Source organism: Malassezia vespertilionis, chromosome 1, assembly GCF_029542925.1.
Source record: "Malassezia vespertilionis chromosome 1, complete sequence".
NCBI classification, from domain to species: Eukaryota; Fungi; Basidiomycota; class Malasseziomycetes; order Malasseziales; family Malasseziaceae; genus Malassezia; species Malassezia vespertilionis.
Window position 1 is genome coordinate 1,143,960 of NC_079247.1, and position 26,161 is coordinate 1,170,120.

The window sequence follows — 26,161 nt, forward strand, 5'->3', positions numbered from 1 at the left end:
CCGAGACACATTGTGCTGGCACGCAGCTCACGTGCATGTGTGGAGGAGCATGCTACTGGTACAAGGGACTAGGGAGACTATCGACTCGTGCGCTGCACACGCATCACTTCTTCTTGTCCTTGTCCTTTGAGCTGGACTTGGCCTTCTTTGCAGCCTTCTTTGCAGCCTTTTCTACATTGCTGGCCTTGTCCTTGTCCTTGCTCTTGCTCTTGGACTTCTTGGACTTCTTTTCTTTCTTGTCCTTCTTGGACGCCTTGCTCTTCTCCTTTGACTTTATGGGCGCTGCAGGCTCGCTGTCGTCGTCGCTGTCGCTGTCATCGTCATCGTCTACCTCAGCTTCGACATCCATCAAATCGCCAGCCTCCTCTTCCATAGCCATAATCGCCTTGTGCATCGCATCGCTGTTCTTGCCCGTGGGCTTACCAGTCTCGTAAAACTCGAGACGTTCTTCCACCTGCTGGTGAAGAACCTCGCCAAACTTGGTCGTCGGCATCTCAGAGAAGCAGTCGATGCGAGAAGCAATGCTAATCTTGTTGGCAAGGAAGCGCGACATGCGCCCCTTGTTCTTCGGAGCGGCGCGCGCAATAGCAGATGCGTGGTAAATCAAACCGTATTTGGGCGTGTTTCCTTTTGTCTTGAGCGCACGGAAAAGCGCCTTTTCCGCCCCGAGAATCTGTACCGTGGACGCCGGATACTTGGCCAGGTTTGTCAGCGAGCCAGCGTGCGAAATAAGGCGTGCGCCGATCACCTCACCAATGAGTGCAGAAAGGTTCGGCGCGACAAGGTGCATCTTCTCCACAAGGTAAGCGTGCATCTGCTTGCGATATGTAGCCAAATGCACGACTCTATCGGCAAAGTTCTCGATGTTGATCATGTCCAACTCTCCAATCTCGGTGCCCATACTCGCACGCCCCGCATCCAGGATGTTTTGCGCTGCAATTTCATCGCCTTCAAGGATCTCGGTCATCTCCTCCAACTTGTCCTCCGATAGTTCTTCCTTGGCCTTGACGAAGCGCGCGAGGCGCGCATACGTAATATTATCCGGCACGAGACGGACCAACTCTGGAAAGTGCCAACCGTACCACTCGCGCACACGCATGGCAAATGTATTCACATCCTTGTCGAGTGTATCGAGCAGTGCAATTGCCTGGATAATCATATTGTCGCTGCGGTTCACGTTGAACTTGACCTTGGAGCGCGAATACGAGTGACCGAGACCCAGCTGAGCACGCTCGAGATCACCAGGCATCATACCCTTGAGCATTTTGTCTGCATGAAGGCGCACGCCACGGATTAGCTCCTGCGAGGTCTCGCCGGTGTCGCAAGGAATGCCAGTGTCGGACACGATCGAGCTGGCGAGGTTGCGGTCCGCCACGCCAAGCTCGATGCCCTTCACTTTCTTGCCCTCCGGGCGCAGGTTAAGCGTGAGCAGCGAGCGCAAATGGTCGTCCACAATGCCCTCGGAGATATCCAAGCATCCTTGCAACGCCTCCGGAGCACTCGTAAAAGGGCTGAAACTCACGAGCCTGACCATTTTGCCGAACGCCTGCAGGTCCGCAAGCGCCTCCTGCACCTGCTTCGTCTGTGAGCCGATGCTCTCTGACTGATCCACCTTGAACAATGCAAGGCCTGCAGCGCTCTCAAAGAGCACATGAGTCGGTGTTCCCGGCATCGCGATGAGCAACCGTCGTCGTGGTCCACTTTTTCGCCATGCAGCGCGAATGGCCCGGCAGCAAAAAAATCCACGTGATGCATTGTCGGCCGATGCGCGATCAGGCGCAGCGACGCGTAGGCCTCACGGACCTCTTCCCTAGACCATGTCGCGCAGCAGTTACGACCGTCACTTGACGATCTTCTCGCCCGAGGGCCGGCTGTACCAGGTTGAGTATGCATTTAAGGCGATCAATGCTGCTGGAATCACTGCAGTTGCAGTGCGTGGCTGCGATTCTGTGGTGATTGCGACGCAAAAAAAGGTGCAGGACAAGTTGATCGACGCTTCCACCGTCACGCACATTTACTCGCTTACTCCCGAGATTGGATGTGTGATCACGGGCCGTGAGTCGGATGCACTTTCCCAGGTGCAGCGCGCACGCTCCGAGGCGGCCGAGTACAAGTACAAGTACGGATACCCCATTTCTCCGGACCTCCTCGCGAAGCGTTTGGCCAATATCAACCAAGTATACACGCAGAAGGCCGCCATGCGCCCACTGGGCATTGCCATGATTCTTATTGGTCTTGATGACGAGCAGGACAGCGCGCCGCAGATTTTCAAGCTCGATCCTGCGGGCCACTACGAGGGATTTCGCGCAACGGCGAGCGGGGCAAAGCAGACCGAAGCGATCAACTTTTTGGAGAGGCAGTTTAAGCGCTCCGCACACCCCTCCCTACCTCCCTCGACGCGTCCTCATGCGGCCACATCGCCTGCGGACGAGGCCATGGTTGAGGCTGCCGAAGTAAGCGCGCACTTGAGCCGCGACGATCTGCTCGACATGGCTGTAAATGCGCTGAACACGGTCCTCGCACAGGAACTCAAGGCGAATGAAATTCAAGTCGGTCTTGTTGGCGGCCCAGTCGCGAAGCAGGGCGACGAGTTCGAGCGGAGATTCCGGACGCTGAACGAAAACGAGATTGGACAGGTTTTGGAGCGCCTCGCGGAGCGCGATTAGCTACTATAGAGTCTACAGCTTCATTTCTTCGTCCGAGTCGATCGTAGCGTTTTCCGCGGGGTTCGCGGGGTTCGGTTTCGGTTTCTTGTGCTCTTTGCGCTCCTTGTCGCTGCGCCGCTTCTTGGACGGGTTCTCCTCATCGTCCTTGCGTTTTCTTCGCTGGCGTGCAAGCTCGGCGAGCTTTTCCCGCGTGCTCTTAGGCGCAGACGATGCGGTGTGCTCTGCTTGAACGTCCTGCGGCGTGTCTGCTTGCTCCGCGTCCGAATCGCTGCTATCCGAATCGCTTTCGTCCTCGCGGAAAAGAGCGTCCTCCTCACTCGACTCCTCCGCCACAAACTCTTGCTGGGTTTGGGGCTGGGGCTGGGGCTGGGGCGCCTTTTTACGACGCGTACTGCGCTTCTTGGGCTCGGGACTCGGCTCGGGAAGGTACTCGATCTGACTCGCCTCTTCGCGCGCACGACGGCGCGACGCTGCGATTGCCTCTGCACGGCGTCGATGCTCCTCTTCCTTTTCGCGGCGCAGCGCGAGCAGCTGCGTTTCTTTTTCGCGCTGCTTCTCGTTGAGCTGTACAAGCTGCTGCTGGTGCTGTTCCTCGTACGTGCGCGTCTCTTCCAAGACACTCTCGGCCTGACGCAACAGCGAGATTTCTGCATATTTGGCGCGCTGCTCGACGACCTCGGCGGTGATGTACAAGAGCTGGCCTTTCTTTGCCGCATCCTCGAGCGTTTCCAAGACGGGCTGTGCGTCGCGCACCCAGCCGATGGCCTCCTGCAAATGCGCCGCGCCGCGCTGCTCGACGGGCAGGTCGTACAGCATCTGCAGCGCTTTCTGCGCCATCACCGCACGATTGTACGCAATCTGCTTGCACTCAATTTCTCCGCTTTCGTCGCCGCGCATGGCCAGGAGCTGCGCAGATGTATCCAAATGACACACGGCCTGCTCCAAAAGCGCAAACTCCTTTTGGCGCAATCCAAGCGCGTACTCTGCACGCGCAAGGTACTGCAGCACCATGGGATTCTTCTCGTTATGGTGGCGCGTGAGCGCTAATTCGTACACATGCACGGCGCGCTCCAAATCGTTGCAGCGCATGTATGCATGGCCCTGGCACACATACACGCTGGCGTCGTCGCGCACCTCGCGCAGCCTGCCAAAGACGCCGACGGCGTCCTCTGCGGCGTTGCGCCGACGCTCTTCCACAGCCTCTGGCGCAGCAGACGCATCACCCAACGCATCGTCGGCAAGCAGAATTGCCAGGCCCTGTGCGGCAAAGACACACTGCGGATGCACGCCCAACGCCTTGTCGAACAAGTCAGCGGCGCGGTACATGCTCTTGGTCTTGTCTTCGCGCTGCGTCGGGCCTGCGGGCGTGTGCAGTCCGATTTGGTAGTACGTCCAGCCCAGTACGCTAAGCACCCAAGCGTCGTGGCGCGCCTCTTCCGTGACGCGGCGCGCCGCACCGGCGCTGCCAAACACTGTCTTGCCCACATCTGGGTTGACAAAGAGCTGGGCGCTGATATCCTTGATGGCTGGCCATGCAGCTTGCCGGTTGGCAGGGTACTCTCCGGCAAGGAAGCGGATGTAAGAAGCGCGCGTGTCCAAATTGCTTGGATCGCTCAAGAGCGCTTCTTTAAAGCGCGCATTGGCAACGTCGCGCGCCGCCTTTCTCGTCCCGTTCTCCTCGATCTGCACGGATTGCTCCAAGTTGGCTGCAAGAACAGCGAGCCGTACGCGTGCCTCGGCGTACTCTGGATGCGCTGCGACCAAAGCACGGTAAGCTTCTTCCGCGTGTCCTACGTCGCCGCTCGCCTCGAATGCGCGGCCGAGATCGTAGTTGGCCAAGATCTTCACAGCGTCGGTTTCTGGCGACGACGGTATGGCATCGGCGCTTACGAACGCGCGTTCCAAATACTCGATACCTTTGCGCAATGCACCTTCGTCCACCTTGCGCACACTCGGCGCGTGCGTCAGAGCGGCGCCGTGCAGAACCCACAGCGCGCCGATGTTCAGCTGGAGCGCGGCCTGGAGTGCGGCGGTGCCTTTGCGCTGTTCGGCCAGGTGCAAAGCGCGTGTGTTGTACTGCACTGCACGGTCTATATCGCCCGGCGCAAACAGGGAAGCGAGGAGTGCGTAGACGCGTGGATCGGTTCCAAAGAGTGTCATGGCGGAGAGCGTCATGGTGGACAGGTGTTCGGCTGCGATCGCCGTCTCGGCCTGCAAGAGTGAGTTGTCTTGGTCGTCCTGCTTGCTGTGCAAGAGACGCTCTGCAGAGTCCACCAGGCGCAGTGTGCGGTCAAGCGACACTCGCGCTTTTTTGCGGTCCGCCAAGAGCTGCTGGGGCGTCGCGCCAGGCTGCGGCTGTGCATAGAGCAGTGCGGCAAACAAACTCAGCTCTGTATTGTACGAGTCGTTCGAGCCGGTGCCAGGGCGTACAAGCACAGCCTCGAGGGTATTGATTGCGGCCAGTGGCTCTGCCGTCGACGCTTGCAGCTGCGCCAGGCCCAGCGTGGCAAGCGCCAGGCCATGCTCGAGCTGGTGCTGAAACGTGTCCTGGTCGTTTTTGCCGGGCAGGTTGGGCGTCTTGGCGAGTTCCTCACTCGCGCGTGCATAGTAGCGCTGCGACAGGAGACGCAACGCATGGTCTGTACTGTTCCCCGGTAGCTGCGAGCTGAGATGGAGCGCGTGGGCATACTGGAGCCAGGCCTGTATGACAGGAGACTTGGAGTCTGCATACTGGATGGCGTGTTCGCTCAACTTTAGCGCACGGTCCAGGACGCCGCTCGCAGCCGCCGCCTGCGCCTCGTCGGGCGCACCGGGCACGCTACTGAAGTCGTTGGCAGGCGGTAGGACTTGTGCAAAGATCTGCGTGGCTTGGGAGAGCAAATGTGCGCTGAGGCTTACCGCGGTCATGGCATTGGTCTTGTCGAGGCGCCACGCACTTTGGAGGAGGACGAGGCCTTCGGCGTAGGCTTCGCGGCGCGCTGCATCCTCCGCACGCTCCGTCCCTGCGCCATACCACCCGTGCGGCAAGGCTTGGACTTGTTTTGCGGCATTCACCAGCGACAGACCGAGCAAGAGTCGCGGCGCGTGGTGCTCTGGCGTGGCGTTCATCGCTCGGCGCCATGCGCGGCGCGCGGTATCGTGCCGTCCAAGGCCCCACAAGCACAGTCCCAATCCGATACGTGGATCGGGGCCCGTCCAACAGAGGTTCGTATCGTTGTTTGCCGCGGCAAGCTGGTCCATCTTTAGCGCGATGCGCAGCACGGTTTGGTACATGTGCAGTGCGGCCATATACTGGCGCGTGCGCAGCAGGACACATGCTTTGCCAAGCAGTGCAATCGCATGCATCGGGTCTTTGGAGAGGGTCGCGTCAAAGAGCTTGCCCGCAAGCGCATTGTCGCCCATGACCAGAGCAAGCACGGCACGTGTGAGTACAATGATGGGGCTCTGGGGGTCCAGCGACTGGGCCTGGTTCAGCGATTCGATCGCGCTGCGAAAATGGTGCTGCTTGGTCTGCTTCCCGCTCAAGTCCTGGTAGCGTGCATTGTCCAGGAGCAGTTTGGGCGCCGCACGAGCGTCGGCGAGCTGGAATGCCGCGTGCAGCGCAAACAGCGAAGTACTTTCATTCGGGCGATGCACCGGCAAGATATTGTACCCTTTTGTCACAATCTGCTCCGCCTCTGTGCGCCGACCCTGGTTCCAACAGCGCGAGGCGAGTGCAGTCCAAAAGTACGCCGGCGGCTTCTCTTCGACGAGAATCTCAATCACGACTTCGAGCTCCTCTGGTGACGGCAGCGGATCCAGATCAATCGTGATCGACTCATTTGTCGCAAGCACAAGCTCGAGCGACCGGTGCGAGCGGCTCTCGATCGCCGCTGCGCTCACACGCTCCTCGCCGTCCATACGGTAGAAGCGACGGCGCGCCGCGGATGCCAATGTATCACGTGATACACGGTTTTTTGCCCTGCTGTCGACATTTTGGCACGCCATGAGCGAGGAGAAGGGTGTCGTCGTGGGCGTGCTCGCGATGCAGGGTGCATTTCAGGAGCACATTACGCGCTTCTGCTCCCTGAATGCCACGTCGTTTCCTGTGCCTGTGCGCGCGATTCCCGTGCGCACGGTCGAGCAGCTGGCGCAGTGCGACGGCGTCGTGATCCCTGGCGGTGAATCAACTGCCATTTCGCTGGGCTTGCAGAATGCAGGCTTGTTTTTACCGCTCCAGGAATGGATTGCGGCGGGAAAACCAGTGTGGGGTACGTGCGCCGGCATGATTATGCTGTCCTCGATCGCTACCGGTGGCAAGCGCGGCGGTCAGTGGTTGCTGGGCGGAATGGCGATTCAAGTGGGGCGGAATGGCTTTGGGAGTCAGGTGTACTCGTTTGAGTCAGACGTGGATATCCCCGCGCTTGGCGGCGGCGGGTTTCCGGGCGTTTTTATACGCGCGCCTGTGGTGGAGCAGCTTCTTTCTGATCCGCAGGCGGCGATGCAGGCTCCTGCACAAAAGGCCGCCGAGCCTCTGCATTCCTTACCCAGAATTGTCGCGTCGTCCGAGACACTGGACATTGCGACGCGTCACCCTTTGCAGGTGCTCGGCACGCTGCCTGCGTCGAACGCGCCGCAAGGCACGCAGCGCGACGCGCTCATTGTCGCTGTTCGACAGGGCCGCTTGATGGCCTCAAGTTTTCACCCAGAACTAACGTCGGATACGCGTTTACACGCCTACTTTCTTCGCGAGCTCGTGCTCGGCATCTAGTTTCGCACATACCCTACAATACAGTGGCATTACGCCGTAGTGCCTCGTTCCCTACACCGATATACCAAGCGTCACTGCCTGTCGCGCAGGCAGTTTGGCGTGCAAAGAGATCGATCACCACCGCACGCTTTGGGTCTCGACCCGCAGCACGAAGCAGTGCCGGGGCAATATACGGCTTCTCGCTATGGGCAAGTGCGACACTGGCGAGGAGCTGGTGCGCTGGAACACGCTCGCTGCTGTCTTTGTGCACACCAATCAGCAGCAGCTCAAACGGTTTCCTGCGCCGCGGCTGTGCGAGGGTGCAGAGCGGCTCGCCCGACGTGGCGAGCTTCAGCCACGCCCACGCGGCGATGGGGCGAAAGCCGAGTCCAGGGAAAAACTTGTCGCGCACAAAGCGATGTACTTTGGGATGGTTGGTAATCCATATGCCAAGTAGAGGTTTGTACGCCAGTAGCGGCTCGAGCGCTGGTCGCAAGTGCCACAGGTCGTACAGATCGGGCATGGTAGCGTATCCTCCGCGCTGTGCACGCTGTGCAGACTTGTTGGGCCACGGTGGATCCATCAGCACAACATCGACGCCGTGTGTCTCATGCACCATAGCGAGCAGTGCATCGAAGCCGGTGGGGCGCATCCCGACGTGTTTGGCATTGTTCGCTAGGAGGTCTGTGAGCAGGAATGCGCTCCGGAAGGGAAGCAGGTAGGCATGCGTCACGTTAGGCGATAGCGTCCAGTATACTGTGCACTGCTCATCCGACCGATTCTGAACCAAGACATGCGCGAGTGCGTCGGTAGTCCATGTGGGGCTATGTAAAGACACCGTGCATGCTGGGTCATCTGCATCGTGCGCTGCGCGCGCGAGTGCCGCTCCTCTGGCCCACAGCTCGGGAGATACATGCATGTCTGCGCGTTGCGTCCACCAGTGCGTGCCGTGCCGGTCGCGGTACGCTTGAATGGCTGCGCCCGCGTCACAGAGCGTCGCAGGGCCGTATACGTCATCTGTTTCCTGCGCATGTACTTCTCTCCTGTCGAACGCGTGCATCGCAGGCTCTGATGCAATATATGCCGGAGAAACGTAACCATCCAGTGCATCCAGAATGAGGAGCGGCAACGCATCCTTCCCAAGCTCGCCCCGCCATAGCATGCAGTGTTGGCACGCTGCGTGGTGCGCCTCCACATGTTTAATAGGTGACCTACTAGGCCAAGTCGCCACTACGCGTAGCCGCGGCGCCACCGGTGGCTTTTTTTTCGCAAGAGACCATGTCTGCGCCCATCTTTGCAGAAGAGGCCACTCAGGAGCGCGCGGAGAATGCGCGCCTTTCCTCGTTTGTAGGTGCACTTGCTCTCGGAGATTTGGTCAAAAGCACGCTTGGCCCGAAAGGGATGAACAAGGTGCTTCAGTCGATCGGCTCGAACGAAATCACCGTGACCAACGACGGCGCGACGATCTTAAAGTCCATCTATTTGGACAACCCTGCCGCCAAGATCTTGGTCAACATTAGCAAGGTCCAGGACGATGAGGTGGGTGACGGGACTACGAGTGTGTGTGTGCTGGCAGCCGAACTCTTGCGCGAGGCCGAGCGTATGATCGAAACGCGCATGCACCCCCAAGTCATCGTTGACGGCTACCGCATTGCAAGCAAAACCGCACTGCGCGCACTAGAAGGAGTTGCGGTAGACCACAGCAAGGATACCTCCCTTTTTCGCCAGGATCTGCTGAACATTGCGCGCACTACACTCTCTAGCAAAGTTTTGTCGCAGGCCAAGGATTACTTTGCGAACCTCGCCGTGGATGCAATCTTGCGCCTCAAAGGCTCGACCAATTTGGAGAATATCCAGATCATCAAAAAACTTGGCGGCAAGCTTACCGACAGTTATTTGAGCGAGGGTTTCATTCTCGATAAGCGCATCATGCCGAACGCGCCAAAAGAGCTGAAGGATGCCAAGATCATGATTGCAAATACCTCGATGGACACAGACAAGATTAAAATCTTTGGCGCGCGCGTGCGTGTAGATAGCACAGGACAGCTCGCCGAGATTGAGCGTGCAGAGCGCGAGAAAATGAAGGCCAAGGTCGACCGGATCAAGGCGCATGGGATCAACTGTTTCGTCAACCGGCAGCTCATTTACAACTACCCAGAAGGCCTCCTCTCCGATGCTGGCATCACGTGTATCGAGCACGCTGACTTCGAGGGAGTGGAGCGCTTGTCGCTCGTCACTGGCGCCGAAATCGCAAGCACTTTTGACCACCCCGAGTCGATCAAACTCGGCCGCTGCGGCAAGATTGAAGAGATTATGATTGGTGAGGACAAGCTGATCAAATTTTCCAACGTTGCTGCGGGCGAGGCGTGCACGGTTGTGCTGCGCGGCGCGACCTCGCAAATGATTGACGAGGCAGAGCGCTCTCTGCACGACGCACTCAGCGTCCTGAGCCAAACCGTGAAGGAATCGCGCATTACCTACGGCGGAGGCTGTGCCGAAATGGTCATGAGCAACGCTGTGGACGAAGAGGCGATCAGGACGCCCGGAAAAAAGTCGCTTGCCGTCGAAGCGTTTGCCCAGGCGCTGCGCCAGCTCCCGACCATCCTCGCCGACAATGCCGGCCTGGACTCGGCCGACTTGGTTACCAAGCTCCGCGCGGCGCACCACGACGGCGGCTGCGAGATGGGCCTGGACTTGGACAAAGGCGATATCGCCAATATGGCCGAGTCGGGCGTCACGGAAAGCTACAAGCTCAAGCGGCAGATTGTTGTTTCTGCAAGCGAAGCTGCAGAAATGATTTTGCGTGTAGATGATATCCTACGTGCGACACCCCGCAGGCGCGATGCGCATTAATGCAATATCGCTGCATAAATAGGGTACTAAGAGGTGTTCGTATGCTGCTACCAACGATTGCCAACCGAGTTACAACAAGTGTTTGCTCTTCTCCTGCTGCTCCCTGTGAAGCGCCGAGATGCCGTGGATCGGATTGACATTGTGCTCGATCATACGCTCCCTTACTTGCTCCTGGTACTCGGGCAAGGTGGTCCTGGGTGGTGGGTTGCCTAGTCGTTAGCAAATGTCGACAGCACGTACCTAACGAGCGAATGACGTAGAAGATGCCGAGGCCCAATCCTACCGCACCGCAGGTACCGAAGAACGCACGGAGCCATCCGCCTGGTGGAGTCACAAGCTTGCGGGGCCCATGCGGGCCGTAGGAGATAAAGTAGGCTATCGTTAGCAACACAAAAAGTACATACCCGCCCTTTGTTCAGGAAGAGAAAGTTCTTTCCAGTCTTTGCGCTGCACCTCCTCAATGTATTTGAATAGCGAGTACTGCTCTTCCTTGCTCAGGTTCGCCCAGCGGTTTTCAATGTTTGGCAGCATACGAACTGCTTGAATCGAGCTCTGCTGCTCGATCAACATGTTGCCGTCCCGCACAGTAGATGGCGTCCAGCGCTCACTCTTAATGTGAATAGAGCGAGCAGATAGCAAGGCATTACGGGCGTGCAGGCGGGGGAGAGCAGCACGCACACTTCCAATCATGGTAGTAACTGGCAGGCGTTCGCGTTTCGTGGCTGGCAAAACCTGCGCATTTCTGACAAATAGCGACGCATAGTCGGAAACGCTCGGGGGCGATTGGATTGGCAATCGAGAGAAATTCGGCCGACACAACAAATCCGCGTTCAGCCACGCGGAAAACGGTGCGCGGTGTGCTAGCGTGCCATCGGGTTGAATTTTGGCTGGAAAGAATGTCTACTTAAACCTGCTCAAAGGCCTGCTCAAAGTCGGCTTTAATGTCGTCGAGGTACTCGCAGCCGACAGACACACGGATGAGATCCTTGGTAACGCCCGAGCCCTGCTGCTCGACGTCGTTCAGTTGCTGGTGCGTCGTGGAGGCAGGGTGAATGACGAGGGTCTTCATATCACCCACATTGGCCAAGTTCGACGCAAGTTTCAGCGAGTCTACCAATTTGCTCGCATTCTGCGCGCTGCCCTTGATGCCGAACGAAAGCACACCACCAAAGCCACGCTTGAGGTACTGCTTCGCAAGCTCGTGCGAGGGGTGCGACGCAAGGCCGGGGTACAAAATCCACGCCACTTTCGGGTGCGCCTCCAACCACTTGGCCAATGCAAGTGCATTTGTGCAGTGGCGTTCACCACGCAAAGAAAGCGTCTCGACACCCTGGATCAACTGGAAGGCGCCAAAGGGGTTCATGCAGGAGCCCATGTCGCGCAGGAACACGACACGAACGTAAGCGATAAACGTAGCGGCGCCAAACGTGTCCCAAAACTTGAGCCCGTGGTACCCCTCCGACGGCTCGGTAAACTGCGGGAAGCGGCCGCTCTTGGCCCAGTCAAACTTGCCCGCATCGATGACGACGCCGCCAATCGTGGTGCCGTGACCGCCGATCCACTTGGTCGCAGAGTGCACGACAATGTCCGCACCGTGCTCAATGGGGCGCACGAGGTATCCGCCCATACCAAAGGTATTATCCACAATCAAAGGGATCTGGTGCTTGTGCGCAATGTCGGCAATCGCTTTGAGGTCTGCAATTTCGTAGCGCGGGTTCGAAATGGACTCCACATAGAGCGCCTTGGTGCGGCTGTCAATCGCCTTTTCAAACTCGGCAGGGTCATTTTTGGAGGTGAACTTGGTGGACACACCGAACTTGGGGAAGAGCACCTTGAACTGGTTGTACGTGCCGCCGTACAAAAGCGGAGAGGAGACAACGTTGTCGCCTTGCGAGCAGAGGGAGAGCACGGCCATGGCCTGTGCAGACTGGCCAGAGGATGCGGCTACGGAACCGACACCGCCTTCGAGTGCTGCTAGACGATCCTCAAACACAGCGACCGTGGGATTGCCAATGCGAGAGTAAATGTTGCCGGGCGTACGCAGCCCGAACAAATCCGCACCATGGGCCGAGTCATTGAATACAAAGGAGGTGGATGCACAAATCGGAACGGCAAGTGCATTTGAGCCAGGGTCAGGGGTTTGACCGGCGTGGAGTTGGAGCGTGTCAAAGTGCGATGCCATGATGATAGGTGGGGGCAGGCTGCAATCCATTCCGCTGGGTACACGGTCTGTGCATCCGACACGTGGGGACACATGCGTGCTATGTCGTGCTTGGTCGTTATGCAAATGCCCACGTGCCACTAGCACTGGCCCACGTGGCCAGCTGGTCAGCCGGCGCGTCGGCCCACTGCGCAGCATGCAAGGCGCTGTGGGAAGAAGGATGGACGAGGACACCCATGCCGGGGCCTCCCACACTGGTTTCGTAGGTAGTGAACCCATGCGTAGCAAGCGTCTGTAATAGTACATTGAGTTCATCTGCGCTTAGATTATCCCGCAGCAACGTGATGGCACAGCCGCCGCCGCCGCCGCCGGTTAGTTTTGTGTGCAAGGCATGCGGAACCGCACATGCTTTGCGTACTGTTTCCAGCGCGGGGTGTCCGACACGGAGCTGCACAAGCTGCAAGTGATTCATATCCATCAGGCGCCCCAAGCGCGCGAGCACCGTTTCGCGCGTCGCTGCGGGCCCGCGCGGAGGGTCCAAGAGCTGCTGCGCCTCGTCGGCGATTATTTGGACAGTATCGAACGCTGCCTGGACACGCTCAGGGTCCTGTGCTTTTTGCTCGCCGACGCTTGCAACTAGCCCTTTGGTATTGCGGGGAACGCGCGTATCGGTGATCAGGAGACGGAGCGCGTCAAAACCTTTGATGGGCTTGAGCCTGTTTTCAGAAAGCGTATTGGTCGGCAGTGCGCGTGTGAATGCAATGGCGCCACCATAACTCGCAACTGTATTGTCCACCCCCGACGGCTCGCCGTGCATCACTTTTTCGCCGAGGAATGCCCAGCCGTTGACCACGTCGACGTGGGCATTGGGCAGCGATGCTTCGGGGTCTGTAGGCAACGGCACGAGCCCGTGCGTGTAGAGGAGCAGGGACGCAAGGCACACACTTACCGCCGCGCTGCTGCCGAGCCCCGCTCCAATGGGCAAAGAGGAGCGGAGCACAAAGGTTTGGCCGTGTTTGGCGTCGGGGCGGGCGAGATGCATGTAGAGGTAAAGGAACGCTCCGCACGCAGCGCGGCGTTTGTCGCCTTTGGCAAAGCGCTGCGCGAGCAGCACATCAAGTGCTTCCATCAGCCGCGGCTCGAGCTCGTGCGGCGGTTGGCTCGGAGACGTGTGCGTGACGAGCTCCCAAGGAAGGGCGCTGCGCTCCCATGTGGCTTGCAAGTCTATATCGGTGAGTCGCAGGCTCACGGATGCGTCTGCGCGCGGATCAACGTGTGCGTAGCAGCGCAGCGCAGTTGCTGCAGCAATGGCCGTGACGCCATGCACCACCGCGTGCTCGCCAAACAGAATGACCTTCCCGGGCGCGCTCACGGTCAGGGACGCTGGCACCGTCGCGCTGGGTTTTTGAGGTGACGCTGCGCGTAGTTGTGCGCGGAGCGTCTCCATCTCATCCTGTACCGGCCCACGCTCATACTCTACCATCCCGTCGGGCGCGAGCTTTTGGCGGATCGCGCCGGCGGTGAGCAGCGCTTGGGTTAGGTCCGCGAGCAGATCGTGCACATCCTCGATGCCTGTGCAGAGACGGATCAAGTTTTCGGGCAGGCCACGCTCCGCGCGCACCTTGGCGTCGATACTAGCGTGCGACATGAGCGCAGGCATGCTAATTAAACTGTTGACACACCCAAAGCTAACGCTCACGCCCCACAGCTTTGTGGATGCCGTGACGCGCAGAGAAAGATCCCGGTCGCCCGTCTCAAAACTCATCACGCTGCCGGGGCCCTTGGCATTTCGGTTATGCGCCGCATACCCAGGATGCGAGCGGAGGCCAGGAAAGTGCACGCGGAAACCGAGGCCGTCCAAAAAGTGCGCGATCTGCATTGCATTTTCCTGCTGTTTGTCCATACGCAGCGCAAGCGTCTTGACGCCACGCAGTAGCAAAAAACTATCCATCGGCGCAAGGGCATTCCCGACCGAGTTGATGAAGAAATAGATGCGCTGTGCCAAATCGTCGCGGTTGCACGCAAGGATGCCGGCCATGATGTCGTGGTGGCCGGACAAATATTTCGTCGCAGAATCGTACACAATGTCGACGCCAAACTCGAGCGGGCGCATGAGATACGGAGAAAGCATGGTATTGTCCACAACAACCAGTGCCTCTGGGATATGCGTGCGCACAAGCCGCACAAAAAGCGCAAGATCGCATATTTGCAGCAGTGGGTTCGTCGGCGACTCGAGCAGGACCATGGCGACCCTTCCGCTCTTTCCTAGTGCATGCTCCTCTGCACACGTGCGAATATGGTTTTCAAATACAGTCGCATTCGTCGTGTCCACATGGTCGACTACAACGTCGTTGTCCGCACGCAGAATGCCTAGAATTCGGTTCGTGCCGCCGTACAAATCGTTGCCCGCGACGACACGCTCATGTGGGCGCACAAACCGCGAGATAATATCCATACATGCCATACCCGTACTCACCGTGTACGTGTGCTTCGCATTTTGCAATGTGCTCAGGTGATTTTGCAGCACTGTTCGCGTGGGATTGCCAGAGCGCGTGTAGTCAAATTCTGCACCTGGGAGTCCCTTAAATGTCGCCGTCATGTAGATCGGCATGGAAGAAGCGCCATACTGGTCCGTGTGGGCGGGGTCACTCACAGTCGGGCACTGCGTGGCGAAGTGGTACTGCGGTGCGCCCGCGTCGTTGGCCATGGTAAAAGGTGTGGAATCGTATAGTCACGTGTTCCTACGTGGGTTATGGTACAATGCGCTATGTGATGCGGCGGTAGCCACGGAGACCAACGCCGACACAAGAGACGAGTACGTCCTCTGACTCTGGAATGGTCCGGATTTTAAACACGACACCAAGCGCCTCGCGCACGTCGCGGAGGCATTGCACTGCCTGCGCGGTCAAGCGCCCCATGCGGCATTTTGCCACGTCTTCCGGGCCGAGTGCCATGAGGGCTAGCGCAAACGGCTGGTGGCTTGCGTCGACACAGCCGCCGGACTGAATTTCAGCGAGCAGCTGCCGCGCAGCACAGAGTCCGACATCTTCTGGCGTCATGCCCGGTGCAGACGTGGCTTCGGAAGCGTGAAGAGCACTCGTCGTCGAGGTCGCAACGAGCGACATGGAAAAACCAGGCGACTTTCCCGAATCCTCACCTCGGTATACATCGGAAAATAGATACAGGTCGGGGATGAAGCGGTTGAGCACACTACGTGCGGCATCGATCATGCGGTTGCTCATTTGGGGACTCACGCGCACCGCGCTTGCAATCCCACGAATCTTGCGGATCCTTCCACACTCGACAAAATTGAGCGCCCGGAGTGAGGCAATGAGAGGCGCACGAAAAAAGACTTCGCCGCCCCCCTGGGGCGCCGCACCGCGCTTGACAATGCGCAATTCCAACGATGACGCGAGGATCGACACGGAATCCAGCGGTAGAAACATGGCCAGTATAGGGAGTGTCACCGTGCGGATCGTATCCACGCCCATATCGCCCGTGCCTGTGGTAATCCCGCGCAGCGTTAGTGCAAGTTCCTGCTTCGCAAACGGTGCAAGCAGCACAAGCCACTCTAAAAAGTAGCCGATCCCGCGTGATGTGCCACAATCATGCGTAACAGGACCCCCAAAGATGATCCCCGGCTTGTAGTACACCGCGGTACCCGTATAATTAATCTCCACGGCGCTGCCGTTGGTCACTTTTTCCATAAGACGCAAAAAGCTTGCCTCGAAATTCCGAATGCCAGGCTCTTGGTCGTCCGGTCGAATCTTGTCGATACGCACTGGACGCGATGCTAGCGTGGCAAGTACCAACCGCTGCCGGAAGTAGGCGTGCCCGGAAAATCGGAGCAGCCGATCTTCGCTCATGGTGACACGGCTGGACAAAAAAATGTGGAAAAGCGCGCGCACGCGCGCTGACAAATGCATAAACGCTCGCTGCCACCTCATTGCTGACACCGCAATGAGCACGAGCGCTGCACCGAGCCATCCGCAGTTTGATGCGGCTGCTCAGGATGAGCGGCACTCGAGCGTGCCGTCCAATATACGCGGGATCTTTGTTGCAGAGTATGTCTTTTTATCCTACTTACGGTCGCAGGTTCCTTGTCAAGGAAGGCAACACGATTGTCTATTCGTACCCCGACAATCTCGACGTGAATGGATTCGAGTGGAAAACGCTTCCGAGCGGGGCGCACAATATCAAGCGCGATATCATGTGCGTACTCTTCCAGCTTACACCAGCTACTTTGAGCCAGGACAAGAGTCTGCATCTTTTTTTACATTCTGCGTCGCCGCGTTTCGTGCGAGGAAACTCAGTCCGAGCGAGATGGCCAACGATATTATCGGATTGCGTGGATTGCGTGCACTGAGTGTCGGTGTTGTCATTGCGTGCAGCTCTTCCGATGTGAGCGACGAGCTGACACAGATTCTGCCGCACATTGCGCATCTCGAAGCGCTTGCTGACCGTGTCATACACGGCGAGGACCCGTCGATTGTACAAGGCTATGCGGAACGGTTTTTATTAGATACGCGCATCCTCCCTATGCATGTACCAGCCCCACAACCTATGCTCGAGTGCTTGGAATACGATCCAGTGACCTACCTGTGTGCAGTCAACCGCTTCCTCGGCCCGCTCATTGTGCCTTTGCTCAAATTTTTGCAGCTTCCGCGGAAGCGCTTGCTGCTGTACTGCCCACCGCCCACGGAACGCGCGGCTATCATTGCGTACAATTTAGCAGAGCTCGTCCGTGCTGCATTTTTGCACATGGACCACAAGTCGCGCAATATCCGAGTGCGTGGGCTGTATACCGTGCTGGACTTGGAGGGCCTGTTGGAGGAGGCTAACACGGGAAACCCCGCGTACACATGGATTGCGTGGACGACAGATAAACTTTTTTTGGAGCGGACTACCTTATACGACATCATCCTGGATGTATCGCCGTTTGTATACCCCGACGCGCACTGCCAGTTTCCTGCAGCGTGTCCTATGGCCAAATTTGTCTCGCGTCCCGAGAATGTTGCCCGAACGCTGCGCTGGAGTACCACGGACGTCACTTTATTTTGGGAATTGGCCGAGCAGGAGCGTAGGTATGAGCAGATCCTGGAAGAGCATGGGCGACAGAACCTGGCTGCTTGGAAAGAGGAGCGCCATGGGCGAAACCTTGGGATGGATCCGATGCGTGTTGTGCTGCCTCCCACATGGCGCTACTTGCAACAGGATGCACGGTTTCTTCCTTTCGGCTACGCGATTATCATACTCGCCACCGTCCGATTCTGGATGACCGAGTGGTGGCTTGTGCGCTCACAGCTCCAAGTCGTGCTCCCATCTTCCCTTGTTTTTCCGCTGGGCGTGCGTGATGATGGCGGGATGAGCATGGGGATTGTCGATCTTACAGGGAACGTGGTTTCCGACGAGCAGGGCGCGCTGAAAGGAGCGCACGAAAGCTTTTCGGCTTCCAAGGCGCCGCAGCATGCAATGGACGATGACGACTCCTTGCATGCAGAGAGTGCTTTTTCGTCCGAATCGCTGGACCCACTGGTTCTCGCGTGCGGGATTCATCCGGATCGGAGTAGCACACCATTTTGCTCCAGGTCGGGCGGCAATTCGCCGTCGCGTGCGCGCCATGTTTGCAGGGATCGCTCCATTATTCCTGCCCATCCGCGCTTCTCCCCAATGTGTGCGCCGCACCTTCCTCAGGAAATAATGGCTAGTGTGTACCTGTTTACACTATGGAGCAGCTATATTCGCGCAATGCATGTCCAGGCGTCGGCGTTCCTTGCGGGTCGGATAGAGAAGCTGCCTACGCCCCATGCGGCGCCAACAGCATCGACGCCGCTGCTTCATCGCGGCACGCTGCCCTACGCCGTCTTTCTTACACCGAAAGAGGTGAGCGATCTGTCGCTTGACTCTAACAACGACCTGGATCTCGAGCTGCTGCGCAGCATTACGGCCACACACGAGCCATGTGCGCTGCACATTGAGCAAGCGTGGTGGTCGAGCTGGTTTGCCTAGTTTGTACACACCTCCATAGATAAAGTGCTGCGCGCCTGTGCCTGCACGTTGCTTATGGCTCCACAGCGCATTGTCCGTCCCGCGCGGTACCGCGCAGGGAAGGCGCCTACGTCCGCGCTGAGCGATTCGTCAGACGAGGATGTGCCTGTGCAAGAGCCCGTGAAGGAGTTGCTGACGTTGCCGAGTCATACTGTCGTCCCGACACTGTCTGCCGGTGTCACCATCCAACAGGGCGACGGCGCGATTGCGCTCCCAAGCGGTGTGAAGCAGGACTCTGCACTGTCTGATGTGAATTTGAGCGAGTATGAGACGGACTCGGGGGAAGATGGAGAGGGAGAAACGACGCCAGCGCCCAGCACGCTGAAATGGGCGCCCATGCAAGATGCACAGAAACCTGCGCAAGTGCCCACCGCGGAGACATTACGGCACAGCACTGTATCGCCGCCTCTTTCGTCCGAGTATGCATCGTCGTCCGAGTATGAATCGGACTCGAGCGAAGAGCGGCCGATGCTCAAACCCGTCTTTGTCTCCAAACGCGACCGTACGTCGGGCATGGCCCCCAAGGGCGAGAGCTCTTCGCGCACCCAAGTCGATACAGAAGAGCGCAAGCAAGCTGCGCACCAGCTCGCCGCCGAGAGTATCATGCGTGAAATGCGCGAGCAGCAACACGAGGAAGAGACGGTTGATGTAGACGACACGGACGGCGTCGATCCAGACGCCGAGTTTGCTGGGTGGCGGATGCGGGAGCTTACACGGATTCAGCGAGTACGCGACGAAGAGCGTGCCGCGCTGGAGGAGCAGGCCGAGCTTGCGCGGCGTCGTACCATGCCCGAGGCGGAGCGCCTCCAGGAAGACTTGGCGCGCGCCCGCAAAACGCGCGAAGAGAAGCACAAAGGCAATATGGGATTCATGCAGAAGTACTATCACAAGGGCGCATTTTTCCAGGACATGGATGTTCTCCAGCGCGACTACTCGCAGCACACACAGGACGCGGTGGACAAGGCTGCCCTCCCAAAAATCATGCAGGTGCGCGACTATGGCAAACGCAGCCGGAGCAAATGGACGCACCTTGCAGCGGAAGATACCACACGACAAGACGCGCCAGACTTGCGCGCAGAAGGCGCCCGGCGCGGCAAGCATGCATAGTCACTGTATAGTATTTACTTTTTGCAGGAGAGCGTTGTCGCGAGCCAATCCAGCCCTGGTGTGATGCTGGGGTAAGTTGGTTGTTGACGTACCCTTTTCCACTCAGTGCAGAGCATCCAAAAATTTGCCATGTCCGATCGCGGAACGCCTCTAGGTTGAGTGCGTCTGATATTTCCGAGGCTGTCATCGCGCCTTGCACATCCTGCTTGTTGGCCCACACCAAAATCGGAGCGTGCGTAATGCCCTCTTCTGTGCCGATCCTGTGCAGTTCGGAGCGTGCCAGGGCAATGCGATCGCGATCGTTGCTGTCGACGACGTAGATGAGCTGCGTGAGTGGCTCTGGAAACGTACTGCATTCGTTGCGGCGAGGTACTGCGACCAGCTATTGCGGAGCGAAGTCTGACCCCCGACATCCCAGAGCATAAACTTGAGGTTCTTGTACTCAAACGTCTCTGTATTGGACCCAATGGTCGGTGCGGTTGCGACGACAGAACCGAGCGTCATTTTGTACATGAGCGTTGTTTTACCCGCATTATCCAGCCTGGTGTTAGTCAATGCGTGTCGTACCCCAGTATCGTAATCTTGAGCTCCTGCTGCCCAAATAACGAGTTCCACAAGCTACTGAAAGCGACACCCATGGCCCCAACAGTCGTGGGACGCGATCCGACGAATGCGTTCGGAGCGACTCCTAGCAATTGTCTGCGCAATGTGGAGGGCGCGCCGCACTGTGGAGACTGGCGACCGCTTGTGTCGATTAGTCAACACACGTGGGTTCGACCACGGCGGCACAAGAGCGCAGCCTGTGCCACGGTGCAAAGACGGTGAAATTGACGCGTTTCGTGTAGTAGGCAGAAGGCATGGAAAAGAACGCTTTGCCGCCGGAAACGCATGCATCGACCGGCGCGCATGTCAGTATACCATCGGAGCTTGCAGCATCGATTGCGCCCTATGTAGAGCATGCGAACGAAGCAAGGAAGGAGCCCACGACGCCTGTGAACACGGGCAGACCAATCGAAAAACCGGTGGGAAAACGACGCAGGCTTGATAGCGAGCTTAGTTTTTCGAGTCCGGGGCCGGCTTTCCAGCTCGAAGGCGTTACGCCAACAGAAGATTCCGTTTCCACACGGCGCCATTCGTCGCGCGCGATCCGACCGAGACGGCTCAGTTTGGACGGCGGCGTTGCAACGGTCGCGAGACCAAAACAAGCACAGCAGACAGATATAAATTTCACTGAGCGCTTGGCCGAATGTCGTGCGTTGGAAGCGCAATTGAGGCGCGCTCCGGCAGACGAGCACGACGCGTTGCTGCATGCCATGCTCAAACTTACGCAGGTTACCACAAAAAAGGATGTATCGCAGGACTTGCACACAGAGTTAGCGCCATATAATGAGCTTGCGACGCGGCGACTAGAAGAGAGGCATGGGCCTGGCGCTGCTGCTCGATCGGCGCGGCGGGCGGCGACGGAAATGAAACAAGCGCCATCGCAGTCACCTTTATGGGCGAAGCCGAAGCGTCCACGTCCTGAGTCGCGTCCACGTCCTGAGTTGCGCACACGTCCTGAGCCGCGCCCACGACGGTCTGTGCCTGTGCAGCCAACCGATACCAACATTGCACTTGTGTCCTTGTCCAGTGCCAAACTTCCGAAACGCACACCGCCATTGTATATCACATCTCCTCACCAGCGGCCGTCTGTGTCTATACACGGCTCGTTTGCCAACTTTTTGCAGTCGTACACGATGTGGGATGACGACGTCGTGACGCCTGCCGTACGTGCACAGCGGCTTGCGCGCGATACGTATCTTTACCGACGCATGGACCAATTGCGCCGCGAAGGCAAGTCGCTCGAGCCAGAGCACCCAGTACCGATGCAAAAACTCAAGCTGCAAGAGGCACCAAGGGCCAAGGCCCATCGCGACCATCTGCTCGATGCTGTACCTTGGCGTGCACAGCGCATGCGCCAATTTTCCAAGGGGCGTATTCAGCTTGCAAAGAAGGTGTCACGTATGGTAACGACGTACTGGGATCGATTCCAGAACAGTGACGAGCGCGAAAAGAAGCTGGAACTACGACATCAGCGTGCGCTGGCGAAATGGACGATGCGCGAAGTGGCGCGGCAATGGAAGTTCGCCATCACGATTGTGCGTGCGCAAAGACAAGCGATCGAAAAAGCAGAGCGTGAGAAGTTGGGGAAGAAGCAGTTACAAGCTATTATTGAGCACAGTACGCAGATGCTCAAGACACAACATGCGGATCTGTCAAATGTATACAATGGGGAGGAGGAAGAGGAGGAGGAAGAAGATGAAGGGGAGGAAGAGGAGGAAGAGGAGGAAGAGGAGGAAGAGGAGGAAGAGGAGGAAGAAGAGGAAGAAGAGGAAGAGGAGGAAGAGGAGGAAGAGGAGGAGGAAGAGGAAGAGGAAGAGGAAGAGGAAGAGGAGATGGACGAGAATAAAAGGGTCGACGAAAAAGTCGACAAAATGGAGCAAGATATTACGCAAGATGTCGAGTTAGCCATCGTAAAAAGGAGCTCGAGCCACAAAGGTACCGACGCAGCATCCAACATCGAACCCAGCATTGCCTCTAACACTGCAACCAACGAAACTGAATCTGCAACACACTCCGCATCCGAAAGCAGCTCCTCCGATCGAGACGACGAAGATAACGATTTGGAGCAGGAAATGCTGGAAGGAGACGAAGAAGATGCATCTGAAGAAGATGATTTGAAAGCCGATGCCGACATGTCCATCGAGGAACTGATGCGCAAGTATGGCTACGGCGGACGTGACAATGAAGACGACGCATCGTCTGGCAAGCCAACCCATGCTTCCGACGCCGACACATCCGCGGCGCCCGACTCCGACTCCGATACCTCTGACCATGACCAAGACGCTACGCTGCACGCATTACTCGGCGATGAGAACAAAGCAGAGCCTACTCCATTTATCCGACCGCCGTTTCTTTTGCGAGGCACGCTTCGTGGCTACCAACAAAACGGCCTGGAATGGCTTGTCAGTCTGTATAACAACGACATGAATGGCATTCTTGCCGATGAGATGGGTCTCGGCAAAACAATCCAGACCATTTCACTGCTTGCGCACCTCGCATGCGACCGTGGAATTTGGGGCCCGCACCTTGTCATTGCACCGACGAGTGTGATGCTGAACTGGGAAGTCGAATTCAAAAAATTTCTGCCTGGCTTCAAAGTTCTTTCCTACTACGGAAATCAGAAACAGCGCAAGGCGAAGCGTGTCGGCTGGAATACGGAAAACAGTTTCAATGTATGCATCACGAGCTACCAGCTAGTGCTTGCGGACCAGCACATTTTCCGCCGCAAACCCTGGATGTACCTCGTCCTGGACGAGGCGCACCACATCAAAAACTTCCGCTCCCAGCGCTGGCAGACGCTGCTTGGGTTCAATTCGCGACGCAGACTCTTGCTCACAGGCACACCGCTGCAAAACAATTTGATGGACCTGTGGAGTCTCATGTACTTCCTCATGCCCCAAGGCATCGAAAAAGTAGCTGCAGCCGCCGGTGCCTTTTCCAACATGAAAGACTTTCAGGATTGGTTCTCTAATCCACTGGGGCGTGCCGCTGAGAATGCGGAAGGGGTGGACGAGGAAACGCGGGCGACAGTGGCGAAGCTGCACACCGTATTGCGCCCTTATGTGCTCCGCCGTCTCAAGTCCGACGTTGAGCGCGAGATGCCGAAAAAATTCGAGCATGTGATCCCATGCCGCCTCTCCAAACGCCAGCGGTTCCTGTACAATGACTTCATGTCGCGTGCAAAAACCAGGGAGAGTTTCGCGAGTGGCAATTACATGAGCATTATCAACTGCCTGATGCAGCTGCGCAAAGTATGTAACCACCCCGATCTGTTTGAACAGCGGCCGATTGTGACTGCATTTGTACAGAGCCGGTCCGTCGCTGCAGACTACGAGATCAAGGATCTGCTAGTGCGCCGCCATTTGTTGAAGGAGGGCAATGACAATGTGAATTTGGACTTTTTGAACCTGCAATTTACCCAGCGCGAAGAGCTGCTTACGCCCCTCGCGACGCGCCGCTACGATGCGCTGCAAGTGTCAGATGCACTCTCCAATGTTCCTCCGCCCGTCGAAGAGGCTCCACTGACTACGCACTCCATCGCCGGACTGCGCGCCGCAATCGAAACACGCCGGAGGAATGCTGCGTACGAAAAAGCGCAGCATGCCGCATATGTAAATCGTATGCGTTGCAATGCACAGCCCCTGTACGGCCGGAGCTTGCTCGCCATGCTGCGACGCTTCGGCAGCCCCAAATTGCGCTCGTACGAGATTGTGGAGCGTGAACGAGGCGCGTATTGGCAGCGCTGCGACGCGCTGTGCGAAGCCGTCCAGTCGTATGCCCAGCGCGGCGAATCCTGCGCAGACCTCGTGTCGCGCTTTGCATTTGCCACACCACCCGCCGTCGCTGCCAACATGCCGCAGTATGCCTTGCCCGGCGTCCCGCTGGAAACGCAATTTGCGATTGGGGCGCCCGAGTTGGATCCATTGCACAAGGCAGCCGTTGCGCTGAATATTGCCTTCCCCGACGCATCCCTGCTGCAGTATGATTGTGGCAAGCTCCAGCAACTCGATGTACTCATGCGGCGCTTGGTTGCGGGTGGCCATCGCATCTTGATCTTTACGCAGATGACCAAAGTCCTCGATATCCTGGAAAAGTTTCTCAACTACCAAGGCTATCGCTATCTGCGTCTCGACGGCGCGACAAAAATTGAGCAGCGCCAAGTGCTGACGGAGCGGTTCAACCGTGATTCGCGCATTTCCGCTTTTATTCTCAGCACGCGCTCTGGCGGTCTGGGCATCAATTTGATCGGCGCGGATACCGTCTTGTTTTACGATCTCGACTGGAATGCGGCGATCGAAGCCCAGTGTATGGACCGTGCACATCGTATTGGACAGACGCGCGACGTACATATTTACCGCTTCGTCAGTGAGCATACGATCGAAGAAAACATGTTGCGCAAGGCCAACCAAAAACGCCGCTTGGACAGCATGGTCATCCAGCAGGGCGAGTTTACCACCGAGCACTTGATGCGCAACGATTGGCGCGATATGCTCGACGAGGGCGGTGCAACGCTTGGCGGCGTCAGCATCGGCGAGGACAACGAAGCGCAATCCACGCGCGACGTTGACCGCGCATTTGCCGCTGCAGAAGACGTCGAAGATGCCGCAGCGGCGCATGTCGCCACGGAAGAATTGCAGCTCGACGCGGCAGACTTTGCCGCAGAAAGCGTCCCTATTCCAGACGTTGCAGTGCAGGGGCCCGATTCGCCTCCGCCTGAGCACGATCAAGGTGCGGAAGAGGATCTGACGGGCTCCATCGACGACTACATGCTCCGAATGGTCCAGGCCGACTGGGACTTTTTCGGCGCCTAATCCCACGTGGATTCTGCTGAGAGCGCATTGTGCATCGTATCGATACCCACGCATATAGACACGCCATACATGCTAGCTTCTAACTAGATCTATTGTATTCAAAGGCGCGTTGTGTAAGCATGCACATCATGTGGCAGCGCAGCGTCGGTAGTCGTCTAGTTTACTCTTCCGACTTGGTGAGGTTGATCTATATGGATCGGTCAGTACCTGCCAAACACAACCCCAGAAAAGTACGTACGTTCTCACTCGCTTTGCCGTCCTTCCAGTCCTGGTAACGAAGGGCGATTTGAGAGCGACGGTCTGCGGCAGCGCGTTCGCCCTCCTTAAGAGCCTGGCGAGTCGCGCGGGAAGCAATCGAAGTGTACTTGCTGAAACTAATGCCCAACGCATACAACACACGCACATGTTAGTATACTGCCCACCAACAAAAAGCGACTAAAATAACGTACGAAAAGAGTTCTCTCCAAGTGGCGCCAGACATGGTTATGGTAGCTATCGTCGACCGCGCGGCCGGCCGGGCAGCACCGGGCTCATCACGTGATTCACTGCGCACGGTGCGGCGGCCTCTACAGGAGACGGCCAGGACGGCGCGCGTAAGCGAGAGCGAGCCAGCCGGCAATCATACAGAGACCGCCAATGGGCGTGGAAGGGCCCAGCACTTTGCGCGCACCGTGTCCTTGCGGCAACAGGCACAAGGCATAGATCGAGCCGCTAAAGAGCGTCATGCCCGTGGCAAATGCGTAGCTTGCCACGAGCGCAGCACCGTTCAACGGAACATGCGACGATACATACAGCAGTGCAATCGAGTGCACGAGTTGGTACTGCGTTGCTGTGCTCCACGAGCCAAGTTCTAGCTGTCAGCAAGCGCTTTAACGCACGGTGAGAAGTCAATTTGTCCTTGAGCGCATGTGTGCCGAAAGCGCTATGGTTAATTGTATCTTTCAGCCAAACGCACCCGCAAATAACAGCAGAGGCACCAGAAAGGCCCGCAAAAGATTGGAACCACGTCATAAAGAGCGCCGTGGCGGCCGCCAGGGCTCTGTTCGAGGTCACGTGATAACACGTGTGCGTTTGCGAAGCGATCGCGGCGTTGCACCGAGCCGCAGGGCGATTCGCGTGCATGTTCGGGTCCCCATCTCCGTATGCGGCGCATGGCCAGCGTGCCGATCATGTACAAGATGAT

General features: G+C 57.8%; 14 protein-coding genes across 14 annotated transcripts; 6 read left to right on the top strand and 8 right to left on the bottom strand.

The window, feature by feature from the left end:
- Positions 1-103: 103 nt before the first annotated feature.
- On the bottom strand, positions 104-1,672 carry nop56 (Nucleolar protein 56; the record flags this gene model as incomplete). The annotated part of the gene is made up of 1 exon (XM_056205503.1): positions 104-1,672. The coding sequence occupies one exon, from the start codon at positions 1,670-1,672 to the stop codon at positions 104-106; it is 1,569 nt and encodes a 522-aa protein (XP_056061478.1).
- A 145-nt stretch (positions 1,673-1,817) lies between these two features.
- SCL1 (proteasome endopeptidase complex) lies at positions 1,818-2,666 on the top strand (the record flags this gene model as incomplete). The annotated part of the gene is made up of 1 exon (XM_056205504.1): positions 1,818-2,666. The coding sequence occupies one exon, from the start codon at positions 1,818-1,820 to the stop codon at positions 2,664-2,666; it is 849 nt and encodes a 282-aa protein (XP_056061479.1).
- A 12-nt stretch (positions 2,667-2,678) lies between these two features.
- Positions 2,679-6,566, bottom strand: CTR9 (protein required for normal CLN1 and CLN2 G1 cyclin expression; the record flags this gene model as incomplete). The annotated part of the gene is made up of 1 exon (XM_056205505.1): positions 2,679-6,566. The coding sequence occupies one exon, from the start codon at positions 6,564-6,566 to the stop codon at positions 2,679-2,681; it is 3,888 nt and encodes a 1,295-aa protein (XP_056061480.1).
- An 85-nt stretch (positions 6,567-6,651) lies between these two features.
- On the top strand, positions 6,652-7,416 carry MVES1_000650 (pyridoxal 5'-phosphate synthase (glutamine hydrolyzing); the record flags this gene model as incomplete). The annotated part of the gene is made up of 1 exon (XM_056205506.1): positions 6,652-7,416. One exon carries the CDS (start codon positions 6,652-6,654, stop codon positions 7,414-7,416), a length of 765 nt encoding a protein of 254 aa, XP_056061481.1.
- Positions 7,417-7,467: 51 nt separating this feature from the next.
- On the bottom strand, positions 7,468-8,557 carry MVES1_000651 (uncharacterized protein; the record flags this gene model as incomplete). Its single annotated transcript, XM_056205507.1, has 2 exons — positions 7,468-7,490; positions 7,543-8,557. The coding sequence occupies 2 exons, from the start codon at positions 8,555-8,557 to the stop codon at positions 7,468-7,470; spliced, it is 1,038 nt and encodes a 345-aa protein (XP_056061482.1).
- A 116-nt stretch (positions 8,558-8,673) lies between these two features.
- CCT2 (T-complex protein 1 subunit beta) lies at positions 8,674-10,248 on the top strand (the record flags this gene model as incomplete). The annotated part of the gene is made up of 1 exon (XM_056205508.1): positions 8,674-10,248. The coding sequence occupies one exon, from the start codon at positions 8,674-8,676 to the stop codon at positions 10,246-10,248; it is 1,575 nt and encodes a 524-aa protein (XP_056061483.1).
- Positions 10,249-10,629: 381 nt separating this feature from the next.
- Positions 10,630-11,009, bottom strand: cox5 (Cytochrome c oxidase subunit 5B, mitochondrial; the record flags this gene model as incomplete). The annotated part of the gene is made up of 2 exons (XM_056205509.1): positions 10,630-10,970; positions 11,006-11,009. The coding sequence occupies 2 exons, from the start codon at positions 11,007-11,009 to the stop codon at positions 10,630-10,632; spliced, it is 345 nt and encodes a 114-aa protein (XP_056061484.1).
- A 143-nt stretch (positions 11,010-11,152) lies between these two features.
- Positions 11,153-12,430, bottom strand: MET15 (adenosylmethionine cyclotransferase; the record flags this gene model as incomplete). Its single annotated transcript, XM_056205510.1, has 1 exon — positions 11,153-12,430. One exon carries the CDS (start codon positions 12,428-12,430, stop codon positions 11,153-11,155), a length of 1,278 nt encoding a protein of 425 aa, XP_056061485.1.
- A 97-nt stretch (positions 12,431-12,527) lies between these two features.
- On the bottom strand, positions 12,528-15,116 carry STR3 (cysteine-S-conjugate beta-lyase; the record flags this gene model as incomplete). The annotated part of the gene is made up of 1 exon (XM_056205511.1): positions 12,528-15,116. One exon carries the CDS (start codon positions 15,114-15,116, stop codon positions 12,528-12,530), a length of 2,589 nt encoding a protein of 862 aa, XP_056061486.1.
- A 58-nt stretch (positions 15,117-15,174) lies between these two features.
- On the bottom strand, positions 15,175-16,275 carry MVES1_000656 (uncharacterized protein; the record flags this gene model as incomplete). The annotated part of the gene is made up of 1 exon (XM_056205512.1): positions 15,175-16,275. One exon carries the CDS (start codon positions 16,273-16,275, stop codon positions 15,175-15,177), a length of 1,101 nt encoding a protein of 366 aa, XP_056061487.1.
- A 94-nt stretch (positions 16,276-16,369) lies between these two features.
- Positions 16,370-18,418, top strand: MVES1_000657 (uncharacterized protein; the record flags this gene model as incomplete). Its single annotated transcript, XM_056205513.1, has 3 exons — positions 16,370-16,473; positions 16,505-16,621; positions 16,648-18,418. 3 exons carry the CDS (start codon positions 16,370-16,372, stop codon positions 18,416-18,418), a joined length of 1,992 nt encoding a protein of 663 aa, XP_056061488.1.
- Positions 18,419-18,472: 54 nt separating this feature from the next.
- Positions 18,473-19,564, top strand: MVES1_000658 (uncharacterized protein; the record flags this gene model as incomplete). Its single annotated transcript, XM_056205514.1, has 1 exon — positions 18,473-19,564. The coding sequence occupies one exon, from the start codon at positions 18,473-18,475 to the stop codon at positions 19,562-19,564; it is 1,092 nt and encodes a 363-aa protein (XP_056061489.1).
- Positions 19,565-20,810: 1,246 nt separating this feature from the next.
- Positions 20,811-24,978, top strand: SWR1 (DNA helicase; the record flags this gene model as incomplete). The annotated part of the gene is made up of 2 exons (XM_056205515.1): positions 20,811-20,815; positions 20,838-24,978. The coding sequence occupies 2 exons, from the start codon at positions 20,811-20,813 to the stop codon at positions 24,976-24,978; spliced, it is 4,146 nt and encodes a 1,381-aa protein (XP_056061490.1).
- A 566-nt stretch (positions 24,979-25,544) lies between these two features.
- Positions 25,545-25,989, bottom strand: MVES1_000660 (uncharacterized protein; the record flags this gene model as incomplete). The annotated part of the gene is made up of 2 exons (XM_056205516.1): positions 25,545-25,812; positions 25,934-25,989. 2 exons carry the CDS (start codon positions 25,987-25,989, stop codon positions 25,545-25,547), a joined length of 324 nt encoding a protein of 107 aa, XP_056061491.1.
- Between the last annotated feature and the right edge of the window lie 172 nt (positions 25,990-26,161).